This window comes from Phytophthora cinnamomi (genome assembly GCF_018691715.1).
Source record: "Phytophthora cinnamomi strain GKB4 chromosome Unknown Contig102, whole genome shotgun sequence".
Lineage (NCBI taxonomy): Eukaryota > Oomycota > Peronosporomycetes > Peronosporales > Peronosporaceae > Phytophthora > Phytophthora cinnamomi.
The window spans coordinates 1,109,559-1,134,565 of NW_027151035.1; the positions used below are offsets into that span (position 1 = coordinate 1,109,559).

The 25,007-nt window shown below is 57.0% G+C and overlaps 1 protein-coding gene across 1 annotated transcript; it reads right to left on the reverse strand.

Annotated features, from left to right (window-relative positions):
• Positions 1-18,449: 18,449 nt before the first annotated feature.
• On the reverse strand, positions 18,450-18,833 carry IUM83_08059 (uncharacterized protein; the record flags this gene model as incomplete). Its single annotated transcript, XM_067932410.1, has 1 exon — positions 18,450-18,833. One exon carries the CDS (start codon positions 18,831-18,833, stop codon positions 18,450-18,452), a length of 384 nt encoding a protein of 127 aa, XP_067783103.1.
• Between the last annotated feature and the right edge of the window lie 6,174 nt (positions 18,834-25,007).

Below are 25,007 nucleotides of genomic sequence, written 5' to 3' on the forward strand. Positions count from 1 at the left end.
AGCGTGGTCTGCCCTGGACCACGGCGGGGTTTGGCGGCCGGGCCGCCCTTAGTGATCGCTCACGGCAGATCCCACCCTATGAGCAGCCTGTGCTGCATACAGAGCGGGCTCCGCTCGTTCGGTGCAGAGGGGGAGCATGATCGGACTTGCTCCAGTCGTGATTGTTGGTAATACCCTCGCGGAGTGACCGTAGCTGTTGATACTCATTGTACCAGATCGACATGGCACTGGAAGGGGTCCGGCCCATCGCTGTGTCTGTCCAAATCGCAACAGTATATGGAAGTGCGTGTAGGATGTACCAATGCTCCAGCGGGATATCGAGGGGGCGCAGCCGCAACAAGGATGCATCAATCGTGGTGCTGAGGTCTCCCCATTGTTGGCGATCCCGCGCCAGGTCGAGTGCGTCTTGTCCGGTTGCGCGCTTGCAGCGCTCCATCCAGGCACCACGGAATGTTCTAACTTGGTCGTCACAGTCCTCGTCAGCCGGGATTCGTTCAAGCGTCCGAAGTTTTTGTTGGGGGGCTTCTTGCTCACCCCATCGAACTGTCTGTGCAGAGGAGCAGCACTGAATGGCTAGCTCTGGAAAAGGTAGGTAAGCGAGGACGTGTCGCATTGCCTCCGGAGAATCGCACAACCAGTCTAGCATTGCAATCCACCGCCTCTGATCCGTTCCAATGCGGGGTGCGCCGTAGGTAGGACCATTGTGGTGTAGGGAACACCAGATTTCGTGGAGCACTCGAAGTTAAGGCGGAACAGGGTCCCAGGACGGCCAGGAAAACGGCGCCGACGGTACTACTCGGCTGGATGGTACACTGTGCCAGTCCGCCGAGCTCGCCGGCTCGCAGTACCAAGACGGCCAGGAAAGCGGCGCCGACGGTACTACTCGGCTGGATGGTACACTGTGCCAGTCCACCGAGCTCGCCGAGCTCGCAGGCTTCACGAGCGCACCGCGGCCGACTGAGTGGGAATCAAGAGCACCGGAGACCAAGGACGGGTGGCGCTACGCAAGGAGAAGACGCAAGTACAGCGGGCCGAGTGCGGGGACGCTAGGAGACGCTCAGCCGAGTTCAAGGCAGTTTCCAGGCCTTGAGCTCGACTAAACAGAGCCGCCGGCCGCCCAAACGACACGGTGCATGGCCAGAAGGCGCACAAGAGGACCAAGCGTGAGCCCGGCGAGCTCAGCAGCACTCAGCCGAGTCGGCGAGACCTCCCCGTCGAGCTCGCCGGGTTATCCGGACAACTTATCCGGCTCCGCCGAGTTCGAAGCGTCGCTGAGAGGGTGAAGGGTCGGCCGAGATCCGAAACCACTCCATTTCACTTGATATTTGTATAGGACCTTAGGAATAGTGCAGGCGCCCTTTCAGGGCGCCCAGGAGACTTAAGAACAAACAGAGCAGAATTTTCTAGGCCCACAACACGTGCACACTTTCCGGTAAGTCCCTGCACGGGGTCGGATTATGCCTGCCGTCGGTACTCGAGAGGCATAGCTTGTAGGGTACTCGACTGGCAGCGCCAAGAGACTAGGTCGGCCCGGGATTGGGCGTTGGGTGCTCGCCAAGTGCGAAGGAAAAGTCTCGCTAACTCAGCGAGCCGGTACGCCGGACAGCCCGGGTGCCGTTACTCTTCAAGTCGGGTTGCTTCTGCCCCGGCGGCCTGTAAAAGCGCTAGCGCGCCGCCGTCCATCCTTTGGTGGAGGGCACAGGAGTTTGTGAACGGAGTCCGCTAGCTCGGTGGATCTCCGGAAGAGTGGACCTTGGTTGGCAGGTGTCGGCGAGAGGCGAGACACCCGCTGTCCCGGTTGGGCCGAACCGCGAGGGGACACCCCCTGCGCAGGCCAACAAGCGCCGACCTAACTCGGCGATTGTTGTGGTTTGTGCTGGAGATCCACATCTGACGATATTTGTGTGTTCTGCAACACCACAACTGGTGCCGCGACTCGGGAACAGGGGTGTGCTTGTGTTTCGTAGGTACCAGCTAACCAAGGTTTGAGAAGAGCAAGGAGAGAGAAGATGGTCAAGGGATTTGTAACGCCGAGCCTGGCGACGGCCAGAGCTAACTCGGCGGCGCTAACCAACTCGACGGACTCGACGGCGGCGATGGTTATGGACGCGACGGCGAAGTGACGCGCTCCGTCTCGTTCGACGATGAGGAAGCCCGAGGCCATGGAAGTGATGATGAGGAAGAGTTGGAGATGAAGGCCGAGTATGACGCGGTGAAGTCGACGGCGGAACTACTCGACGAAGTCGAGGAGTTGTCGCTACAAGTTGGGCGCGTGGGAAATCCGCGCCCAGTTCAGCGAAACTTAACCGCCGAGCTCGGCGATGATGCGGACGATGATGATGACGACGTTGCTCCAGGGGACCGTCCGCCCTTAATACCGCGAGCGACGAAGAATGCGGATACGCCGAGTGCGAACAAGGTTTTGGCTCGACTCGGCGAAGAGATGAAGACGCAGAGTAATTGGATGGTGATGTTTGGGCCGGTGGCGATGGCCCAAGCGAAGTGGCCTATGCTGGGGCCGGAGCTGGCCCAGCCAGTGAATAGCACCGATGTCAACCAGTTGGCGGAGGATACCATGCTGCTTCTGAAGGCAATGGGGTATCGGTGCACGAGTCGGCCCAGCAGCTTGATGCTGGACGGATGGACCCCAAGGCGAGCCTCGCTGGAGTTGATGCGGTGGAAACGCCGACTGAGATGGGCGTTCGGACTCGAACAACCGGCGGGACCTCGACAATCGATCGCAAATCGAACCGCCGAGCCCCAGCAACTCGGCGAAGACCCCAGCAGGATTCCGTTGCGGAAGACGCCGGAGACGTAGAAAGGCCGGCGTGAGGTGTTCCGGGCGACGGAAGGGACCCCGTACTTTGAAGATTCCCACATGAAGACTCCTCTGAGAGAGAGGTCGAGTGGGGGTCGGTACGCCGAGTTCTACGACGCGGCGGACGAAGCAGAACTCGGCGGAGACGACGACGACGAAGAAAGGGACTATCAAGACTTGGCGGAAGACTCGACGAAGGCGGTAATCAAGCGACTGAGCTTCGACGACACCGACAGCGACAGGGCCCAGTACTTGCAAGGACATACCCACGCTTCGCTGGACAAGATCGCCGAGTTCGAGGGAAAGCGTTACCGTTCTGACGACTTGCTCCAGTGGTTGAAGCGATTTATCTACGAGATGAAAGGCATGAGAATGGCACAAGATGCTTGGTGCGAGCCGTTCTCGCTGAGGTTAGGGCGCGCAGCTAAAGGATGGTACCGCCAGCTGCCGAAGAAGACTCAGCGGAAGTGGAGCCTTCTCAGCGAGGCATTCCTGGACTACTACTGTTCGCAGTTCGACCAGTCAACGCGTACGCGCTACTACTTAGCTCGCCGCAAGGAGAACGAACCTGTGTGCGACTTCCTGATACGCTTGAACGGATACGCGAAGTCGGCCAAGATCCAGTATGAGTCTAAGAGGCCGGACGCCACTGATCACGTCGAGCACTTCTTGCTGAATTGTGGAGACGACGACATCATGGACCTTCTCTATCCGCAGCAACTCGACGACATCAAGAAAGTGGAGAAGATTATCAACCAGAAGATCCTGGGGGAAAAGCGGAAGAAGCAGCGGGACCGGCTCGTAGGAGCGTACAGTCGAGATGGAAACGATCTGAGTCGACTCGGCGGAGTGACCTCCGCCGAGATGACCGACGAGACGAACGCCGAGATGATCGACGCGGAGATCGCCGAGACGACCGACGTGGAGACCGCCGAGATGATCGACGAGATTATCGCCGAGACGACCGGCGACTGCGCCGAGATGAAGGCCGGGACCGCCGACTTGCAGCAGCTGCAGTGCTGGAGGATGATCCGTACGAGGTGGCAGACCGGCGACGCATGGCTCGGTACGATTTCGAGAGCGACCGCAGTGATGACAGCTATCACAGCTGTTCGGACTCGGCGGACGACTCGGAAGAAGATTTCCTAGACGGTGGGAACGTGAGCGATCGCGATCGTTGGTCTGGCGATCGCAACAACTCGGGGAAGACACCAACGGGTGATGTTCGCCGAGTTCCGCCCGGGGCAACTGGGCGAACTGGGCGGCCCGCCGAGCGCCGAGACTATGATGGACGTCGTGACTCCCGTGAACGCCCACCGTACGGTCCCTGTGCCGCCTGTGGTGGAGCCAACCACTCCGTCCACTTCTGCTGTCGGCGATGCAAGTTCTGCACGCAAGTCCATGATGCAGGGCAATGTGAACTGTTCCAACGCTATGAGAAGCTGGCCTCGTTTGTCAAGGCAAATGTTGACAAGTCCAAGGTGCCAGATGATCTACAAGACCTCTATACGCCGAGTGATTTAAACTCGGCGGCCCGCCAACACTGACTGGGTTGGACACTACCGGGCTGCCACAGTCCGCCGAGTCGGCAGTAGAAGCGAACTTTGTGTTTGCTTTCGTTGGCGAAGCAAAATGGCCCGAAGAACGGAGTGAGGATAGTGATGGTGCAAGTGAAAACGACGGTAATGGCAGTGAGCTCGACGGATCGGATGAAGAACGCCAAGCGATAGTGAATAATGCAGTGGTGACTCGGCGGACGAGAGAGCCGGTGACGACCCCGAAGGTGATGAAGTTGCTCCCTGGAGAAAAATTGGGGTGGTGGTCGTCCCAGAAGTTCGACCGCCGAGTTCGGATGAGAGCGCTTGTGATGGGAGCGGTGAACGACCAGCGGACGAAGATCCTACTGGATACGGGGGCGAATGTGACAGCCATCACGGAAGCATTCGCCAAGAAGCTGCGATTGAAGCAGCGAGTCGTGAGCCACGACATGCAGATCGATGTACAAGGCATTGGGGAATACAAAATCCCAACCCAAACCAAGGCGACAGTGAAAGTGACACTCGGCTGGGAAGTAGCTTACGAGTTCGATGTGTGGATTATGAACCACCATGCAGGAGTCGACATAATCCTAGGTACGGATTTCATGATCCCTGCGGGGATCCGACTCGACTTGTTTAACTCGACGGCCAAACTGCCCGACGAGGTGATCGTTCCGCTGCTTCGGTCGAAGAATGCAGCGGAAATGCCACGGGACAGCCTGTACATCACAGACGGGCCTGCGGAGCCTATGAGCTTGCCGAGTAGGCCCCCGCCGAGTTCAAATTGCGTAAGCAACAACCCGACGGCTCGACGCACGACTTGTGGATACGGCGCACACGAGACTGGGTTCCCACCGTGATCGTCAACCGGAGTGGCATAGCCGTGCGCGTAGTGCTCACAAATGTGAGGGCGGTGGCTGTCTGGTGCCCAGCCCACTTCTCGGTGGTTGCGTGGGCCACGCATGGGGTACTTCCTCCCGAGGGATATGTCCGGCTGAGCTCAGCGAAGTACAGGGACTGGCAGGTCCTGGCCTATGAAGCAGCTATCGACAAAGTGCTATTGAACAAAGAACAGCAGCTGTATGAAGGGTGGCTGGCACGACAGCCGCCAGCTGTGGAACGTAGACCGTACAAGGAGCCTGAGGCGGTGGTCGCTCGACCCCCCGAAGCAGGAAGCGAACCGGGACTCACGTGCGCCCACCAATGGGAACTGCTGGCCCGGCGAGGAGAAGAGCTAGCCGAGTTCGCTGGACGGACTAACCCGTCCAATCTATCAGACGCGAACGACGGCCACGTTATCAACTCGGCTAACAGCGAATGGAGCCCACAGGATGACGCCGCCGAGTCGGGAGGTGATGAGAGCGACGTTGTAGACGGAAACAACCGCCTCACCTTGACACACGACCAGGATATGGCCACGTGCCCAACCGGTCAGAGCGGCCCCTCCTCGCCGAGCAACTCAGCTGAGTCAAGGGTGCAAGGACAACAGTCGACACATCTTTCGAAGTCAGTCGAGTTGATCCCGGGGGAGGTCGGACCTGGCCCGCCCTCCGGACGTTCCAACAGCGAAGAAGTCGATGTCAGTGATGAATTCCTGGATGAGGACCCGGAAGAGAACCTCCGACTACGCTACCTCCTCGCTGCACGACTCGGCGAAGAGCGGGAAACCATAGAAGACCAACAGTCCGCCGAGTTCGAGCATTCCGCAGTAGATCTGGCGTTAGAGGACTACGCTCACGAGTTGGCCTACCTGCCTGATCTGGCAGAGGTCGTCCCGACGCAGCTCGACTACTCAGCGAGTAACGTGACGTGCGAGGCCCACTCGGCGGAGCAGTCCAAGCGGTTGGTGGACGTATTGAAGGCACACGAACACATTATGATTTCTAGTGGGAACGCGTTGCCCCCACCGGCGTATGGAGTGGTGTGCGACATCGACGTCCAGGGGCATGAGCCCATCCGGCAACGCGCCCGCCGAGTTCCGTTGAAACATCTGGGCAAGTTATATGAGCTGCTCAAGGCGCTGTTGAAGTCACGACTCATAGCGTTCTACAACCGCCCGTGGGCCTCCCCAATAGTGATCGTCCTGAAGAAGAATGGGGTCGACATACGCCTGTGCATCGACTATAAGATGGTCAATGCCGTCACGCTGCTTATGGAATACGCCATGCCACTGGTGGATGATTTGCTCACCGAGCTTGAGAGTTACCTGTGGTTCTGCTCGCTCGACGCAGCGAGTGGCTTCTGGGCGGTGATGATGACTCGGCGCGCTCGGTGGATCTCGGCGTTCGTCTGCGCACTGGGTCATTTTGAGTGGTTACGAATGTCATTTGGCCTTACGAACGCACCCATGATATATCAACGATTGATCGACAACGCAATGTGGGGGTACGTGCAGCCGAAGGGTGGATGGTCCGCCTTCGCCGAGCGCATCCGCCGAGCTGAAGCCGAGTCGGAGGCTCAGCGGAAGACCCACTTAGTCGAGTTCGGACCCGAGTCGAGTCCGATGTCGAAGTTCGAAGCAAATCGCCGAGCTCAGGTCGAGCCCGATCCGCTTGAAGACTTTATCAACAACCCGGATGCAGATATGTTCTCGACTGGAGAACCGGATGAGTCGCAGGTGGCCCCCGTTTTTGAGCGCAGGTCGTTTGTGGACGATATTTGCTTTGGTGGAAGATGTTTCGACGACTGCCTGAACACTTTGGACAGGCTGTTGACCCGGTTCGCCGAGTGTCGAATCAGTGTGAGTTTCCCGAAGAGTATTTTCGTCCAGCCCAGAGTCGACTTCCTGTCCCATGGGGTGACCTCGGAAGGGATTCAAGCCGATCCGAAGAAGGTGTTGGCCATCGCCGAGCTCCCGTTCCCAAAGACGAAGAAAGGAATGCAGGCGTTCCTGGGAGCGTTGAACTATTACGCCCGGTTCATCCAGAACTTGGCAGTGTATGGGGCCGTACTGTACCAACTTAAGGACACCGACTTCGAGCCAGGGGGTGACCTATCCGCAGCCAAGACAGCGTTCGCCGAGTTGAGGAAGGAGGTAGCAGACGCCCCAATACTGCGGCATTTCGACTCGGCGGAAGACGTCCACGTTATGCTATTCGCGAATGACTGGGCACTGAGTAGCACACTGATGCAGATGCACGATGGTAAACTCCACCCAGTCCGGTTCTGTGGCCGAGTGCTCAAAGATAACGAACTCGGCTATCACCCCGCCGAGAAGGAAGTACTAGCCCTCCTCCAGCTCATCAAAATGTGCCATACACTCCTCGCTGGGAAGACGATTAATGTTTACACGCGGTTCTCGACGCTCGAATGGGTTTTTAACTCGAAGTCTCTCTATGGCCGAGCGGTCAGCTTTGCAGTGCTCCTGTCGCCGTATCACCTCAAGGTCAAGCGAGTCCGAGAACAAGACGTAGCTTTCGTTCAGCTGCTGCAGGCGTCGATAACCCCGGTAGTAGGACTCGACGAACTACTTGCACATGTAGCCCCACCGTCTAAGAGCTCGACGACCGTCCGGATGGACCCAGAACTCCTCTATGCGCGTGTACCAGTAGCCTTCAAGGAACACGTACTGTCATTTGACGGCTCGGCGAAGACCGAAAAAAACGGTGGCTACGGCAGCTGCTCGTGGATCTTGTGGCGGTTGCCTGAATGGCACATTGAGATCGCTGCGAGTGCGCACCTCCAGTCGACCACGGTGAATATAGCCGAGTACACTGGCATGAACAATGGGGTGACCGCCGCTTTAGAACGCGGGGTCACTGATCTGATAATCGTAGGCGACTGTCGGCTTGCAATCCAGCAATCCATGGGGGTGATCGCGTGTAAGAAGGAAGCACTCCAAGTCGAGTTGGCACGTCACAAGAAGCTAGTCGAACAGCTGGATTCAGTTCGATATCTCCACGTAGTGCGCCTCTACAACTCGGCGGCCGACTCCCTCGCGACAGAAGCGTTAGAAGCCAAAGCTGGGAAGGTGGTGTTGAACGCCGAGCGGAAGGCCCAATTGAAAACGTTGAATCGAATCCAAGAGATGCTGTATCGAGCTGAAGACTCGACGGAGGAAGCCGAGTTAGAACCCAAAGTCGCAGCGGTGACGCGGAGCCAAGCTCGCCGAATCCGATTCGAGGACGGCCCGGCACCAGTGGTACAAGAAAGGGGTCCACCAGACGAATTCGAGCAAGACAGCAGGCCTCCAAAAGAGAGACGGGCGGTGGAAGGCGAAGCCGAGTTCGGAGGAAGACGAGGAACTCCGGTAAGCCCAGCCGAGCTCCCTGCGGAACTCGGCGAAGCCCGGGAACCAAGCGCTATGGATATCGACCCAGTGCTCGTACAAGCAGAACGCCGCCAAAGAATCGCCAAAGCGCAAGATGAAGAACTGCGGTGGTCGGACCTCAAGGCTTATCTGCGGGGCGACTACCCCAGTTAACACTCCGCCGAGCTCACAATGCCGGAAAGGTCGCCGAAGAGTTCGTACTCAGTGAAGACAGCCTTCTGTATCGCCAAGACAAGGCAAGAAGACCGAACGAACTCGGCGAACTGGGCTTGTCGCTAAGGTTGGTGGTTCCGACGACCATGATTGACGAGATCTTGCAAAATTGCCACAACTCCGTCGAAGGAGGGCATCAAGGAATCGTCAGGACTTACCATAGAGTGCGAGTGGATTATTACTGGATCGGTTTATATGCTGATGTGGTCAAGCATGTCCGAGCCTGTGAAGACTGTAGCACCAGCAAGAGCAAGCCTCACTTGAAAGGATACTCGCCGGGCAACGTGGTGTCAGATAGACCGTTCCACGTCGTGTCCATGGATTTCGTGATCCCACTGCCGAAGACTCGGCGGAGAAACACGGCTTTACTGCTATTCCAAGACCATTTCACTGGATTCATGATCGCGAAGGCTATGAGCGAGACAGGGGCACTTGAGGTCGCCAAGGCGTTCGAGGAGTGCGTGTTCCGGAGGTTCGGAGCCCCATCACTGATTCGACACGACCGAGACCCAAGGTTCATGAGTGAAGTCTTCCAGAAGTTCTCAGATATGATGCAGTCGAGATCAAGAGCAACACTGAGTTACAGGCCACAGGCGAACAGCAAGCAAGAGAGGTCAGTGAAGACCATGATACAGACGGTCCGCGTCTACGTGGAAGATCCACTCCAAGCCGACTGGGACGACGTAGCCGAGAAGCTGGTCCATGCTATCAACAACTCAAGAGATTCGACTCGGCGGGAAACACCGTTCTACTTGGTACACGGCTGGGACGCTAGGTCTACACTCAAGGCTATGGCGGAGTCCGTCCGCCAGGGTGGAGGCAACTCGGCGGACTCGGCGGGAGCTGTGGAGTGGCGCCGAGAAGCCAACCGACAGAGAGAAGTAGCATTACGACTGGCCGCCGAGTTCCAACTAAGGGAGAAAGCCCGGCGAGCGAGGGAACACAACGAAGCACCCAGCCGAGTCGAAAGGAGAGCTGTCCCTGCTAGTGTTCGAGGTGAAACCCAGCGGTGCGATCCAGAAACCGAGTCAGAACAACTCGGCGGAGAAGACAACTCAGCCGGGCGGACAAGAATAGACGGAGGCATTGAATCCGCCGAGTCCGCCGAGCTCGCTGAACCCAGGAAGTCGTTGTTCAAGGAAGGTGACCAAGTGTGGTTGTTCATGGAAAGAGTCAAGCCGGGTCTGACCAAGAAGCTCGCCCACCGATGGCATGGGCCGTTCAGAGTAAAGAAGCGGGTTGAAGCGTTCGCTTACGAGCTAGAACTTCCTGACAAGAGCGGATACCGGTTCCACCCTGTCGTCCACGTCTCCAGGCTGAAAGCCGTTACTGGACCCGGCGAGAGACCGTCAACTCGGCTGGTAGCCGAGCTCGCCGGGTCGGACCGACTCGACTTCGATGAAGAACTGCTCCCGGAAGACAGCTGGGAACCGGACGAGGACGCTGACAAGTACGAAGTCGAGGCCGTTTTAGAAGACGAGTTACCGCTATCTACAAGCACGGCCAGGACGCAGAGGATGTTCAGAGTGAAGTGGGTCGGCTACGATGAGCCAACGTGGGAACCACTGTCAAACCTCTCGTGCGGAGGACTTCTCTTTGACTATCTGCAGCAAAAGAAACGTGAAAACCGTCTGCAAATGGTGCAAGTTGCAGATGAGGCTTAAAAGCTATTGCACCGGAAAAATGATGATCCACCGACTTGGCGAAGACCAGCAGGCCGAGACGAGTTGAAGAAGGTTACTGCGTCAAACTGCATGTATTACATGAATTACGAATTGGAAGTTATGGAGAAAGGAAATCACAAGGAGCCGAGCTGGCACATCAAAGCTGAACATCACGGTGTGCTGACGATGTAGTCGAGCACGCAAGCGAAGCAGCCGCGGCCAATAAATTCATGGAACCACTCGCCGAGCCCGCTATGGTAGCCGAGCTAGCAGGAGCAGCCGAGCTGGCAGCCACCGCCGAGCTCGCCACCTTCGCCGAGCTCGCCGCCATCACTGGACTTGCTGCCGCAGCCGAGCTTGCCGCTGTAGTCGAGCTCACTGGGCCGCCAGAACCGGGAGCGGCCGACGCGGAGACACCATCCGAGCCGGGAGGCAGCACCGACTGACTCGTCGAGTCGAGAGGCCCTTCGGGCGACGCTGGCCCGAAGATGGAATACACCGGCGACGGCCCACACATGTTGGGTGAGCTGAGCAGGGACCCAGCAGGCGGATCGAGGTCCTCCGCCGACCAGCCGAGTTCTCCGGTTTCACACCCTTGGAAGATGTGAATGCCTGACCGGTTGGATGGGACCGGGGCACTCGACGACATCTGGGGCGGGTCCGCCTCATCCAAGTCCACGTCTTCGCCGACCGAGTCCTCCACCAGACGAGGGTCAACCCCCTTCGACGTGAACACCAAGAACTCGACGTTCCGGGATCTGAAGCACGTGTTGAAAGGGTGGGCCGCCGGATCCGTCAACCACCAAGCTCGCCAAGGCTCGCTGCAATCAACTGATTCCGCTGCCTGACACCAATCCTTGTCCGAGGGCACCCAGGAGAGATTCACCAGTGGGTATAACGGAACGGAGGCTCGAAGAAAAGCTCGGCTTCCACCTCTGGAGCTGCCAATCCGCCGAGTTCCTTCATCACCGCCGAATGTAGCTCGTCGGGCAGGATAGTCATCAAGCTCCGAAGGGCGTCGCTGCGGCGCTTCCGAGCAGCCTTGTACAAGAGCCAGAGCCCGTACGACTCGGCGATCTCCTCGTAGGTCGAGCCGACATTCTGAGACGGGTAAAGACCCATCAGGATACTCGACTCGACGAGCCAGTGATTCCGCTCATACAGCGCCACGAAGTACCGGGTTGGACTGTCGACGGCCGAACGCTTGCTGCCAATCGGAGCCGGAATCTCACCGCGAATCTTCACCCAAAGATCACCCAGTCGCTCCATCAAGTTACTCGGCCTAGCCGAGCTAGCGAGTCGAGATCGCGCCTCCTCGAACACCCGCGGAGAGAAGAGAAAAGGGGTGTCAGGAAGGAGGCGGCGGATGCATTGCGCCGGGTGGCCAGGATCGAAGACGTCCGCGAAAGCTCGGATGCCTGCTGGAGAACACTTGGTGGGAGGCACCCGGGGTTTGCCGGTCGAAGTATCCACAGCAATCTGCCCAGTTTGGTGACCGAGGATCGCGTTTCAACACCGGGCAGATCCAAAGTGCAGGAACCGCAGCTCTTTCAGTTGAGCCAACTGCGGAGAGATCTGGGAGTCCCGCGAGACCGCCTGCGCGGCACGAGTCTGCAACACAGTATACGAAATCCGCAGAGCCAGGGGCAACACCAGGTTGGGGTGCACACCAGTGTCCCCCGCTGTGATCCGGGTCCCTGCTGAGCGAGCTGGAGCCAGCCGGAGACGACCAGCCGAGCTAGCAGACCCAGGAGAACTCGGCGGAGCTGGACGGGAATGACTAGCCGAGCTAGCCGACCCAGGGGAACTCGGCGGAGCCGATTTTTTGCTCCGCTTAGCTGACCGAGAGTCATCCGCCGAGTCGAGAGAAGCTCGACGTTTTGATTTCGTCGACTTGGATCGATGCTTCGACTCGTGCTTGGACTTGCGTTCGTGCTTGTGCCGGTGCCGGTGCTTGTGCTTGTGAACGCGCTTCTTCTTAGACCGTGTGTTTGTTTTCTTGGGATGGGCCGAGTCCGAGTCATCCGACTCGGCGGAGGAGCCCAGTAAGGTCCGACGGGCCGCAGCGATACGACTGAGCTTTGCCGGTAGGAGGAGGCAGGGTCTAGGATACAAGGGAACGGAGCGGGATGTCGTCGGAGTCCGGTGAATCCTGACTCCGCGCTTCCTTCTCCTCTGCATCCGCTTTCTCCTCCCACTCGTCGCTAGCAGCCTAGCTCGACCTAGGAACGACTCCGCCGAGTCCATCGCTCCCACCTCCACCATCATCTGAATCCGAAGACCCGTCCGAGATACTCAGCGGGTGAGCCGACGTCCCAGTGGGGTCAACGGAGTTACCGCTGGACGTGTCCTGGGAGTGCAGTCGACCGAGGACGACATCGTCGGGAGTGTCCAGTTCATGCAGGAGGTGCGCACTGAGGACCCGAGCAGTGGCCGCCTTAGCTCGGGCTGGCCGACCGGAGGGCGAAGTCAGCGCGGCGGAGCCAGAAGGCACGGCAGGCCGAGTGGAACTCGACGGAGTACTTGGAGCTTGAGTCAGTACGGTCGACGAAATCGAACTGGATCGGTCGGTCCCACGCACACGAAGCCGCGGCGATGACCGGGGAATCGAACAAGATAATAGCCGGCGTGTCGCCGAAGCCAAAGCCGAAGCAGCAGCCGAGCGACCCGCGCTCCCACCCACGGAAGGGCTCGCCGAGCTGGAAGCGGTCATAGAGACCACCGGAGCCGAGGGGCCCCGAGTATGAAACGAGAGGAACCACTGGCTCGGTGAGATCCGGCTCGTCGAAGTCGATAGCGGAGTCGTTGGCTGAACCAGCTTCACCAAGGTCGCCGGCTCGGACGTCCGCCGAGCTCGAGATAGAGACACTCGGCAGACCAAGCTCTTGGGTAACTTCGTCGAGCAAGGCAACAGCCTCCTCGTGCCCAGGCTCGCCAGGAGGGGACAGGTGTAAGGCTGAGGAGGCGGTACGTGCTCTTTCCGCCGGGGCCCCGTAGCAGTCAGCGACTTGGGATTCGCGAGTCGGCGAAGCCGCTCAGCTGGCGTCAAAGTGTCCAGCCGAGCTCGATGAAGCTGATCCACCGACTTACTCCGCCGGAGCCTCGACGAGCGGGTCGACTGAGCCGACCCTGCGGCCGATGCAGATGCAGGCGCCACGGAGGAACTCGGCGGACACACTGGAGAAGATGGGCGAGTCGAGACGCCAAGAAACGACGAGCTCGACGAAACCACCGAAGTCGGCGGAGTCGCTGACGACCCATCTTGGCGAGGATGAATGATCAACTCGACCGATCGAGTCTATCCGGCGGGGATGTCCATCACCTCCGGGAACCTCGCCGCTAACACCCTACACAAGCGCGCATTCAGCTGCAGCTCGGCGGGGTCGAGCCCTGGTACATCCAGACCGGCACCAGCAGCTGCAGCCATGTGAGGGTCGTGCATGGGCAGAAAACCCTGGCGGGCGATGATTCACTTCTGGTTCAGGATGACCCGGCGCTGGTCGGCGATGGTGGCCTGAGCGTGACGGAGAGGCTGAGAGTCCCCAGACGAGAGGAGCCGAGCCGACTCGGTGAGCTGCTCGAAGTGTTTTGCCGCCACCCCTCGCAAGGTAGCGTACTCAGCGTCCCGCGCCGAGATGGCGTTAATGAGACGCGCGATCTCGGCGTCGCGTTCCCTGACTTGTGCCCGGAAAGCCTCGGCGTGGGCAAAAGCAGCAGTCACCTTCTTTGACTGGCCCTCGCGGGCAGTCTTGAGGGAGGCCTCGGTCGCAGCCAGAGACTTACGGAGGGAAGTCATAAATGGAGCCAGCTTCTTAGCCTCCCGCTCCCAAAGAGCACGTTCGCTCTCGGCGACCTCCAGGTTGTCGCGGAGCTCGGCGTTCTCCACAGCCAGTGAGTCTAAACGCCGAGATAAATGGGTGTTGACGGACTCGGCGGTGCTCAGCTCGACCCGGAGAGCGGCCACGTCGTTCGCGGAACTCGACGTAGGTTGCTGGCCCTGAAGAACGTCCGTGACCTCGGCAAGAGAAGAAGCGGAGAGGAGAGCACGTCGCCCCGTCGGGTCTATGGCAGGAGAAGGCCGAGTCGAGATGAACGCCAGGAGTCGGGCGAGAGCAGCGTTCTCCTCCTGACGGTTAGCCGACTCGGCCCGTACCAGCGCCTCAAGCGAGCTTAGGCTCGCTTGCTCCGCCGAGTTCGACCGGCCAACACCGGCGGCGCCCGAAGTGGTGTCGCCATGCGAACTCGGCGGACGAGGGGGAGAGGTGCGAGAAGCCGGACCAGACTCCCGGTCGAACTCCAGGGTGTTGGTCAGATCGATGAGCGAGCCATCTCGCTCACCGCTGACCCCTGAAGCCCGGGACGGCCGACCAAGCGACTCGGCGGACCTCACCACACCTAGAGGCGGTTGTGGATTTGGAACACTTGGTGATGAAGCCTGGAGAAAGAGGGAGCAAGCTGGTCAGTACCTGAGAACCGCCAAGTACTAAACGAGGAAGCAACTTACCGAGGAGGCAGTGGGCTCGTCGCGACTCGGCATGACGATGGAAAAATGACGAGACCGTTGGGTTTGGAGCGGAAGAGAAAGGTTGACCCAGAGTGATGATCAAGTCCCTCACCACCTCGGCTCGGAACGTGACCGGGGCAGTTGTGGTGTAGGGAACACCAGATTTCGTGGAGCACTCGAAGTTAAGGCGGAACAGGGTCCCAGGACGGCCAGGAAAACGGCGCCGACGGTACTACTCGGCTGGATGGTACACTGTGCCAGTCCACCGAGCTCGCCGAGCTCGCAGGCTTCACGAGCGCACCGCGGCCGACTGAGTGGGAATCAAGAGCACCGGAGACCAAGGACGGGTGGCGCTACGCAAGGAGAAGACGCAAGTACAGCGGGCCGAGTGCGGGGACGCTAGGAGACGCTCAGCCGAGTTCAAGGCAGTTTCCAGGCCTTGAGCTCGGCTAAACAGAGCCGCCGGCCACCCAAACGACACGGTGCATGGCAAGAAGGCGCACAAGAGGACCAAGCGTGAGCCCGGCGAGCTCAGCAGCACTCAGCCGAGTCGGCGAGACCTCCCCGTCGAGCTCGCCGGGTTATTCGGACAACTTATCCGGCTCCGCCGAGTTCGAAGCGTCGCTGAGAGGGTGAAGGGTCGGCCGAGATCCGAAACCACTCCATTTCACTTGATATTTGTATAGGACCTTAGGAATAGTGGAGGCGCCCTTTCAGGGCGCCCAGGAGACTTAAGAACAAACAGAGCAGAATTTTCTAGGCCCACAACACGTGCACACTTTCCGGTAAGTCCCTGCACGGGGTCGGATTATGCCTGCCGTCGGTACCCGAGAGGCATAGCTTGTAGGGTACTCGACTGGCAGCGCCAAGAGACTAGGTCGGCCCGGGATTGGGCGTTGGGTGCTCGCCAAGTGCGAAGGAAAAGTCTCGCTAACTCAGCGAGCCGGTACGCCGGACAGCCCGGGTGCCGTTACTCTTCAAGTCGGGTTGCTTCTGCCCCGGCGGCCTGTAAAAGCGCTAGCGCGCCGCCGTCCATCCTTTGGTGGAGGGCACAGGAGTTTGTGAACGGAGTCCGCTAGCTCGGCGGATCTCCGGAAGAGTGGACCTTGGTTGGCAGGTGTCGGCGAGAGGCGAGACACCCGCTGTCCCGGTTGGGCCGAACCGCGAGGGGACACCCCCTGCGCAGGCCAACAACCGCCGACCTAACTCGGCGATTGTTGTGGTTTGTGCTGGAGATCCATATCTGACGATATTTGTGTGTTCTGCAACACCACACCATCCTTCTTGTTCTAGCGGCTAAATGCTTCGTCATTGGCCTGGTGTAGTCGAGCAGCAAGTCGACTATCCATCGTGTCCATCTAAGATGTATCGGCCGTGCGCAGAATCCGCTCATAAATGACTGGATGAACTCGCACCGATGGTGGTGGCTCCGCCCTGTGGACGTCCTCTAGCGGCGGTGCGCATGGGGCCGCACTCTCCTGCGATCCACTCGCATAGAAATCCACCCCCATTTCCTCAAGTAGGGCCTGCTCTTAAAGCGCAGTCTCGTCCGCAATGGAAGCTGGGACGTACCCTTTCGATTTGAGGATCGGCATTCCCAACTTAGCGTGGACGAGATCCAGGCGTTCACGCATCGCTTGGTCCCGTTGGGCATGTCACTCGAGAACCGTAGGTCCGTGTTGTACTCCATAGAAATGACCTTCTGTGTTTGAGCAGCAGTATCACTCGTATGACGTGCTGGTTGAAGCACTCTTCCAGGATGTCCCTCGTACGTGCGTCAGGTAGGGCCTCAACCACACCTGACTCGTGACGATCTCCGTTGGGCATGTCAAAAGTCTTGTACAGGTACTGCTGGACGTGTGCTGTGTTGTCGGCGGCCACATCCCATACGTAGATGGGCTCCCTGATATACACTGCCATCGCTCTCAGTGAGGACCTTCCCAGAAGGCTTTCGGCACCGTCGTTGCGACGGACACTGCTCAGGCTTTGGCGTAATGGTCATATAGCGCCGCAGCTGCTGCTTCAACCGATGTCGGCGGAACTACGTCGGGGTACAGCCGTCGCAATTCTTTTTGGGGTCAATGAGGTTGAGTTTCACGTCGTAGCGGAGGATCGCGAGCACAATGTCTAGAACGCGATTCTTGATCGTATTGATAGCCGAGGTCGTGCTGGATGAGAAATGCAGCGCTTTAACTTGGGTGTTCTCCATGGAGGCGTGGAGAGCGGAAAGAGGCATTGCCCATTGGCAGGCACATTGACCTCCGTGCCGTGCAGACTGCCGATCCACTCCTGGATGATGTGCGACTGACCGCTGGGAGGGGCTATCACCAGGCCGATCTCAAAACCATCACTGTCTTGATCACTTGCTTGTTCAGGAGCCGTCTCCGCCAAGACCTCATCCGTGTCCTTGGGTGTTGGAGTGGCCAGTGAGGAGGTGTGCCAGAAGGGATCTTGGGAGAGCTGGGTTTCAGACGATGAAACGTGGATATCCGCCATCCCTACAGGGCTTGTTGAGGCCGAGGCCGGGTTCATCTCTCCTCCCCCATCATTGGGCGTCCCTCTTGGAGCCAGGATGGAGCCCTCTCCGTCCATATCCACATCTGAGGTCGAATCCACCGGACGGGATCCTGCGAGGGGGTGTTCATCTGGCGTCGTCCCTCGTGGCACCAGAACCGGGTCCATTCGTGTGGCTGCGACGCCCTCCCGCTCCTGCTGCACCCGTGCGCCTGGAGTGTCTGCTGATTCGTGGGCTGCGTCGTCAGCGCTATCCGAGTCCGCAGCATGCTCCTTATATACCGCAAGCGTTTGCCGGTAGCGATCGGCTGTTGAAGTCTGTCCGGTGCGTTTGGCAGTGTGGCAGCGGGAAGCGGGGGTTGGCCGGCCGCTACTTGTCTCACCACGAGGTTGCCGGTGACCGTTGACTGCCACACGGATGGTGGGGCCCGTGCCCATTCTAGCCGGCGCCGCTGGCGCAGCTGGATTGGCCACACCAGTGGGTTCACCACCAATTCGCTGCGGTTGGCGGTCCCGCATCGGGCCTCCCCGCCGCCGGCGAATCACCGTCATTCCAGTTGCATCGGGCTCCTACTCCTGCCGGGTCTCGTGAAGCGGTTCAGTAGAGGGGTTTCTGGAGAGAGAAGCACGGGAGCTAGAGGGAGCTGGGTGGTCACGTTCTCAAACCGTTCATGGATTGTGTCCAAGGTACTAAGGCATGCATCTAGTGCCGCCAGGTCACGACAGTCCGGCAGCCGAGAAACAGCGGTGGCCGTGTAAGTCCCGACGTATTCCCGGTGTCGCTTGGCTTGCACCGCCGCAAGTCGGCCCGTCGCGTCTCTGCACCGTGCCTGAACGTGGGCTGGGTTGAGGCAACGTCGACAGGGGAGGGTTTGCGCGTGCTGAAAGTGGTGTAGACGCACCATGTTACCTGCCAGCGTGATTGATGTTATGCCTTGAAGTGCCGTGGGACAGGCTCGAGATGACAGATTACCACCCAGTAGTCATTATCGGCCACACTGAGCCCAGCCAGACCAGGATGCTGCACGTCCAGGATCGGCGCTTGGGCAATATCCCCAAACACTTGCATGAGGAGCAGAGCATTGAGCCTTTCCGTACCCAGCACTCGCAGTGCGTAGTGCTGGGCCAGGATGGGCGGCGCACACACACGTGGCGCGTGGTCGTCGACCGCATTTAGCTTCAGCACACTTCCGCGTAGTTTGAAGTCCGCTCCATCCCAGAGAGCAGCGTCACGCTTAGACATGAACACAACCGAAAGCGTGTGATCTCCGTCAAATGAAATGCGCTGGACAGCCTTGATAAAACGGCGCATGCGGCGTCAACCTTCTTCATCGTCCGCATTAGCTGCGATCAGTTCCCTCAGGATCGAGAGTCGCTTGATGTGTTTACCCAAGCGTGCACTAGCAAGGACGTCCGCAATTAGGGTGGCTTCAATATGGTCTTGATGATGCGCCAGAAGTGCAGCGCGTTTGAACCCAGCCGCCGTGCACGAGAAGAACGTGGGGGGGGGGCCGTTCCAAGCGCCTGCTCACATACTCGTCCATGGCTTTGATCTCATCCGCTGCCATCGGGCGCAGGGCGGAGTCCGCGTGGAGTGCATAGGCTGCAGTAGAGGTTTGGTACAATCTGCGTAGTTCTGGTGTCCAGGTAGCCGACGTAGCATCCTCAGTCGCAAGAGTCTCCTTTTGCTGGGCAGCGCCGGTTGTGGACCATGCCAGTGGCGATGCCGCAGGCGGTGAAATGCTGGTGTCGGCAGGTTGAGACGGGTGAGGCGAAGGTATCGGCGTCACTCATTCTGCGTCGGGGGTGTCTCCGTCGACAGGGGGATCGGGGGGGGGGGGGGGGGGGCAAGGGGGACGGCTAGCCGGAGGAGGGCCACCCGCTCCACTCATCGTTGCTCGGTTGTCTGGTCGCGTTCCTGGGGGTAGCAAATCCATCTTCTCTCTCCGGGGGAATTTGCAGAGTGTAAAGAGTCATCCTGTTGCAGCAGTGTACCCTGTTTCCTTGGTCTCCAAGCAGCAGGAACAGTATAAACTACTGAATAATAGAGAATACACTTGAGAGATAATATATTACGGTTTCAAAGAAATGCATTACTAGTTACACGCTCTAACTTTGGCCGGTTACCATACATCGGATAGTCAACATAACAACTTGTCCGATTGACGGATTGGTCCTTGGCAAGGAACTTGACTTCATCTTTCTCAAATGTTCCTTCGGACACCCTCATATCGTTTACCCGCTTCCTGGATACAACTTGTAGCACGAAGCACTTCTTTAATTTTTAACAGAATGACTTTTGTGGCCGTTGCGTTCGGGCTTGTTGGCGCATTTGCGGGCATAGTCAGTCGAGGCGGCTTTCGTTTCTGGGTGATCTGTATTACTATTCGAGACAACCAGGACCAGGGTCACCGATACGCATGCAGGTTTCGCTAACGTTTTTCAAAGTAACACAAATTGAGGGGGAGGGGGGCACCGAGTAGAAATGGCTCGTGAGATGTTTTGAAATGGTTGCACCAACGATAGGATATCATGAATATTGTGACAGTGCCGACACCCTAGAAGTGACTCGTAAAACGTATGCTGTACGCGCAGTCCAAAACAGGTGTTTCTATATTTCTACCAATGGTAATCGTAGACACACCTTTCCGCCCAGTAGGACTAATTAAGGTTAGGTAAGCCGCTGCCGACAGTCCGCCGACGCATAATGTCGGCAAGTGTGGTAAAATATGCTGGAGATGTATACAAAATCTGGTAGCTCGAGCATATTTAGTCATTTGCCGACGAATATCTTCGAGAAAGAGTGAGCTGTGCAGGCGTTGTCATGGCAGAAGTCAAATTTCAGTCCGCCATAGAACAAGGGGCAAGCCATGAGCGCTCAGGACCTTGCTCTGGTCAACTCGAAACGCGTGAAAGAGACCGTGATCGACGCATTTCATCGCTATCTAGCCTACGAAGGTGTCACTATGGGCTTCATCGCTTCGTCGCTGCTTGGAGATGAAACCGGGACTGTCATCACAAAGCTGATAGATCGCTTTGCCGTTCATCCGGCTTTCATAGAGGGCCGAGGAGACAAACTACTCACAAGGAACTCGATCATGTCTTACTTCAGGCAAGTAAAACCCTGACTGCTAGATAGCTACCCAAAGCACCGAGCCTCAATAGAAAAGAAGTTACTCAATATCCCAAACATTAGAGCGCCACTGCATTTCACGACAGGAAGGAGGACTTCTTAAGTAGGCCTCAGCATGTCCAAAGCAGGATTTAGTGGATGTCTATACTGTGATGCTTCTGCCAGATGTGCTGTATCGATACCCGATGTGTATTTATGCTGTGCGGGCAAGGGTGTATCCATTGCCACTTGGAATTCCGAAGTCACGGGTCTTGGCCCGAAGTTCAGAGGTGTAACGCCAAGTTTCTAAGAGAGAGCAGATATTGAAATATTATGCTGTGACAAAATCACTAGAGAAGAAAAACTTATAAACCAGAGCTGCGTGATTGCTGAGCTGGTCGCGTTGAACCAGGACTTGCTAATGCGCGTGGGCGAGCTGGAAAGACGCTTGTCCTGTTGCAGGGTGTGCAGAGGAGACTGATCCCCGCGAGAACGTTGAAACGGGCATCGATGCCGTATCCGAAAAGGCGCCGTGTGGGTTAAAAGCTCTCCTTAAGGCACCGGCCGTGTTTTGGTATGCTAAGTGCTCTATTCGACACAAGAAATCCGCATACAAGCAGATCACGAACTACATAAATTTGTTCTCGCATAACGGGTTCGTGCTGGATCTATCTTCGGCGTCCTATTTCGACCAAGTGATGGCTGCCAACAAGGAAGCCGGAAGCGGCGTGTACAACTTCTTCTGCGTTCATGGTATCAAAAGCAGGAACGGCTCTTCAGTCTTGAAGCTGCTCCGAAAACTCCATCGTGATGGCAAACTGAACAAACTTATCGACGATTACGTTGCTCGTGGTAACATTGGTAGCGTTCGCGATTCAGCTTCAAGCCGTACGAAGGATTTTTTCAGGCAGAGGTGTAGGTAAATGTGTGGTAGTGTTGACCAAGAAACCGGTCGTTGGTACTTCTGATTCCCAGAGTACTGCATATAACTCGAACAACTGCGTTTCAACCTCACCGTGTTGTTAGCCGAGGTGGAAGCATAACGCTGAGATCGATAATAACTCCATCTGTCGAGTTATACTTGGTCCATATTCAAAATAACTTGACCTGTCGAGTTAATGTAATGTCCCTATACAGCTTAAGATGGTTATCACCAGGCACGTTATTGTTGGTCTCGGTTGAGTTATACTTGGTCCAGATTTAGAATAATTTGACCGGTCGATTTATTCTTGGTCATGGTCGAGTTATTGTTGGTCGTGGTCGGGTTATTCTCAGTCTAGATTCAGATTTCGACGAGTGCTGCGTAACGTTAACCAGAGCAATCACCAAGATACGACCTCGTATACCTAATATTTACGACTGCGGTGTAACTTTTTCCACTACGTGAACACGATTCGCCAGCACCTGGCACAGCATGGACCACCCACGCTTCAGGATTGTATTGAGCGGTTGTGCTCAGGTTTTGGACCGGGAAAAGCTAAGTGAACCAGAGCGAGAATGCACAACAAACTCAAACAAGCAATATCCGAGTCGATGGAGGTCGATTGACACAATCTACAGCGGTGGAGCCAGCATTCGGCCGCGTGCCCAGACTTGCTGTAGGGGTAGCTAATCGCGCTAGACAATGTCCAGCCAGATATTTCACAACGCACAGATAGCAGATTGCTCTCCTCCAAAAAGGTGGTGGTTGACTTAACGGCCTTGTGAGACCTTTTTATTGCATCCGCTGCAATATCTACCACGTTAAAGCAGATAAATGACCAGCACGGCAAATCCTGACATCTTATATCCTCCTCAAATCAATTTGCGCGCGACCGCGTAGGCACTGTTGGTGATGCGGGCACCGTATAAATATCGGCATGGTATGCGACTCGGCGTACAACTACGCTGTGATTGGACGAAAATGGATATTATGCATTTGATTGGGCAACGTGCTCAAGCTACTGGCGAAGTTCTGATGACCGCCGTGCTCGCGGTCGTTGCGCATCTAAAGGAGAACGCTGGTCACGGAGCGCTGTCGACCGTACGCAGCATACACTTTGTCAATAGCAAGATCACTGTTGAAGCCTGCTCGCACGAGGTAGGTGACGACATCCCAGAATGCTTTCCTGCGCGAGTATGCAAACTTGTTAGCGCCTCGCTCCGTAGAAGTGAAATTTTTCGCGGCTTTTGATCCACCGAGTCCGAACTCAAACTCGTGCCACAGCTCGTAATGATATTTGGGTCGCTTCGATAGTGCGGCATCGAATGCAATGGTATCAGGATCGATTGCGGTCAATACCCCACGCTGACACCGCCGCTGCCCCCGTGCCGGCAAAATACAACTTCGGTAGTATTTGGCCCGTCACGTCATGATATGGTTACGCTTGGTGCTACTCCGCGTGCTGCAGTTGAAGAAAACAACCTTTTAGCGGAATGTGGTGCCGGGGGCGATGGTGTCCAGCCACTCTCGAGCAACAGACACACGCGTGTAGACGCCGGGGTATCCAGCACGTCCGCAGCCATTGCCCCAACTCACTACACCAACTAGGACATCTCCGGTTGGTTGCTCGAGGATGAGTGGATCACCGGAGTCGCCCTGACACGAGTCCATGTCGGGCTCACCGCCGGCGCTCAGCACAGTAGCGTCCACATCGAGTACCTTGGCGCACGCAGTATTATTGACGATAGGAACGTCGGGTAAAACCTCGTTGGGGTCATATACGGTACAGATCTGCTTTGTGAACAGATGTAGGTTTTGAAATGATCAGGTGTGAGATCTGAAAATGCACGGTCCTAAGGCGACCACGTGGAACGGTGGTCCCTGCGGGACCGCTATGAAGTAGCGCTCATTCGGTAACATGCAGGCACCTACTCAGTCTATCGCGGGCAACGCTGAACCTCCTGGTGACGTGGGGACGCTGTCCAGCGTCATATCAAGCCGCTCGAGGGGCCAAGTGCGGCAAGAGAAGACCACGTGCTACTTTCGCGGCTTCAAGTACACTCGCGCGTGGGCGTCGTCCAGGAAGATATCCTACCGCTGTTCTCATTGGCGCCAAGGTTGCCGTGGCACGATGGCTTTCTTCATCGCTACCATGGGCTACACGGCATGACGCCCTCACACCTGTCGCCAGGTTGATGCTGCTGGTAGTAGCCTTGTGGATGTCACCGGTCCGATGAAGGATAGAGAATCAAATTACATTACACTTTAGATTCGCAAGTTGCCTAGCTAACTAATATGTTGTATCGGAGCTCCAATTAATTCGCGCTGCATAGTAACCGCGCTTGAAAATCGCGCCTCCGATAGTATACAGGCTGTCACTCTGATGAAGGATAGAGCGGACATGCTAGCAATTGATCAGGTTGCGCTACCTGCGCGACGTATTTGGGAAGATCTCCGCAACGTGTTTTACGGTGCGAATAATGAGCATGTGGTGCGTGGGTTGTCTGAGACCCAAGTGCTTCGGCGTGTTTATCAAGCAAGAAGCAGGCACTTCAGTGGAGATGTACATGGAGCGATTGAAATTCGACCACTTTCATTGGCGTTGAACGAAGCTGTCTCGTTCTTTCAGTTTCATTATATCACGATGAACCGCGAGAATCTCAGCAAACCTACACGACTGATCGGCTGGGCGCACCCTACCCTTATCAACCTCCTACGCTACAATGGAACTACGCTTTTTGTAGACGGTACATTTCGCTGTGTACCGTCAGCGTACAAACAGTGCGTAGTTTTCATGGTACACGGCAGAGCTTCAGGACTTTTTGTACCTGTTTACTACGTTTTGAGTACTTCTCGTAGTGGCGATTCGTTTTGGGACATGGTGCATTTTGTAGTGCAAGGTACAGATCAGCAACTAGAGCCTGCCGAAGTCGTGTGCGACTTTGAGAGCGCCTTAATTGAAGCGATTCAGACGCAATTTCCCAACACAATTGTGCTGGGGTGTCTATTTCACCTTAAGCAGGCGCTCAGACGCGCTATGAAGAGGTTTCTGATTCGCGAGGAGTGCTGCATCGCTATGACACGTGGTGTCGTTGACATGCTGACTGTCGTTGAGCATTGTTTGATAGAGCAAGCTATCAAGTGGGTGAAGCGTCAAATTCGCCAGCGTTGCGGTGAGGCTGGGATATCCTATTCGAAAGCTAAGTGGCGAGGGTTCTGGGGATATTTTCAGCGAACGTGGCTGGAGTATTACGATGTGAGTGTCTGGAATGTTGCCGGCCTAAACAACGAGCTCATTGCGCGGACGAATAATCCTCTTGAGAGGTTTAATAGGGAGCTCAATAGTCAGTTTCCTAAGCCTCGCCCAAGTATGGCGAGCTTTGTGGGTGTCATTAAGACGCTATCTCCACAGTATGTACAGCGTCTTGCTGACGTTCCTCGTGGGCGTGCCC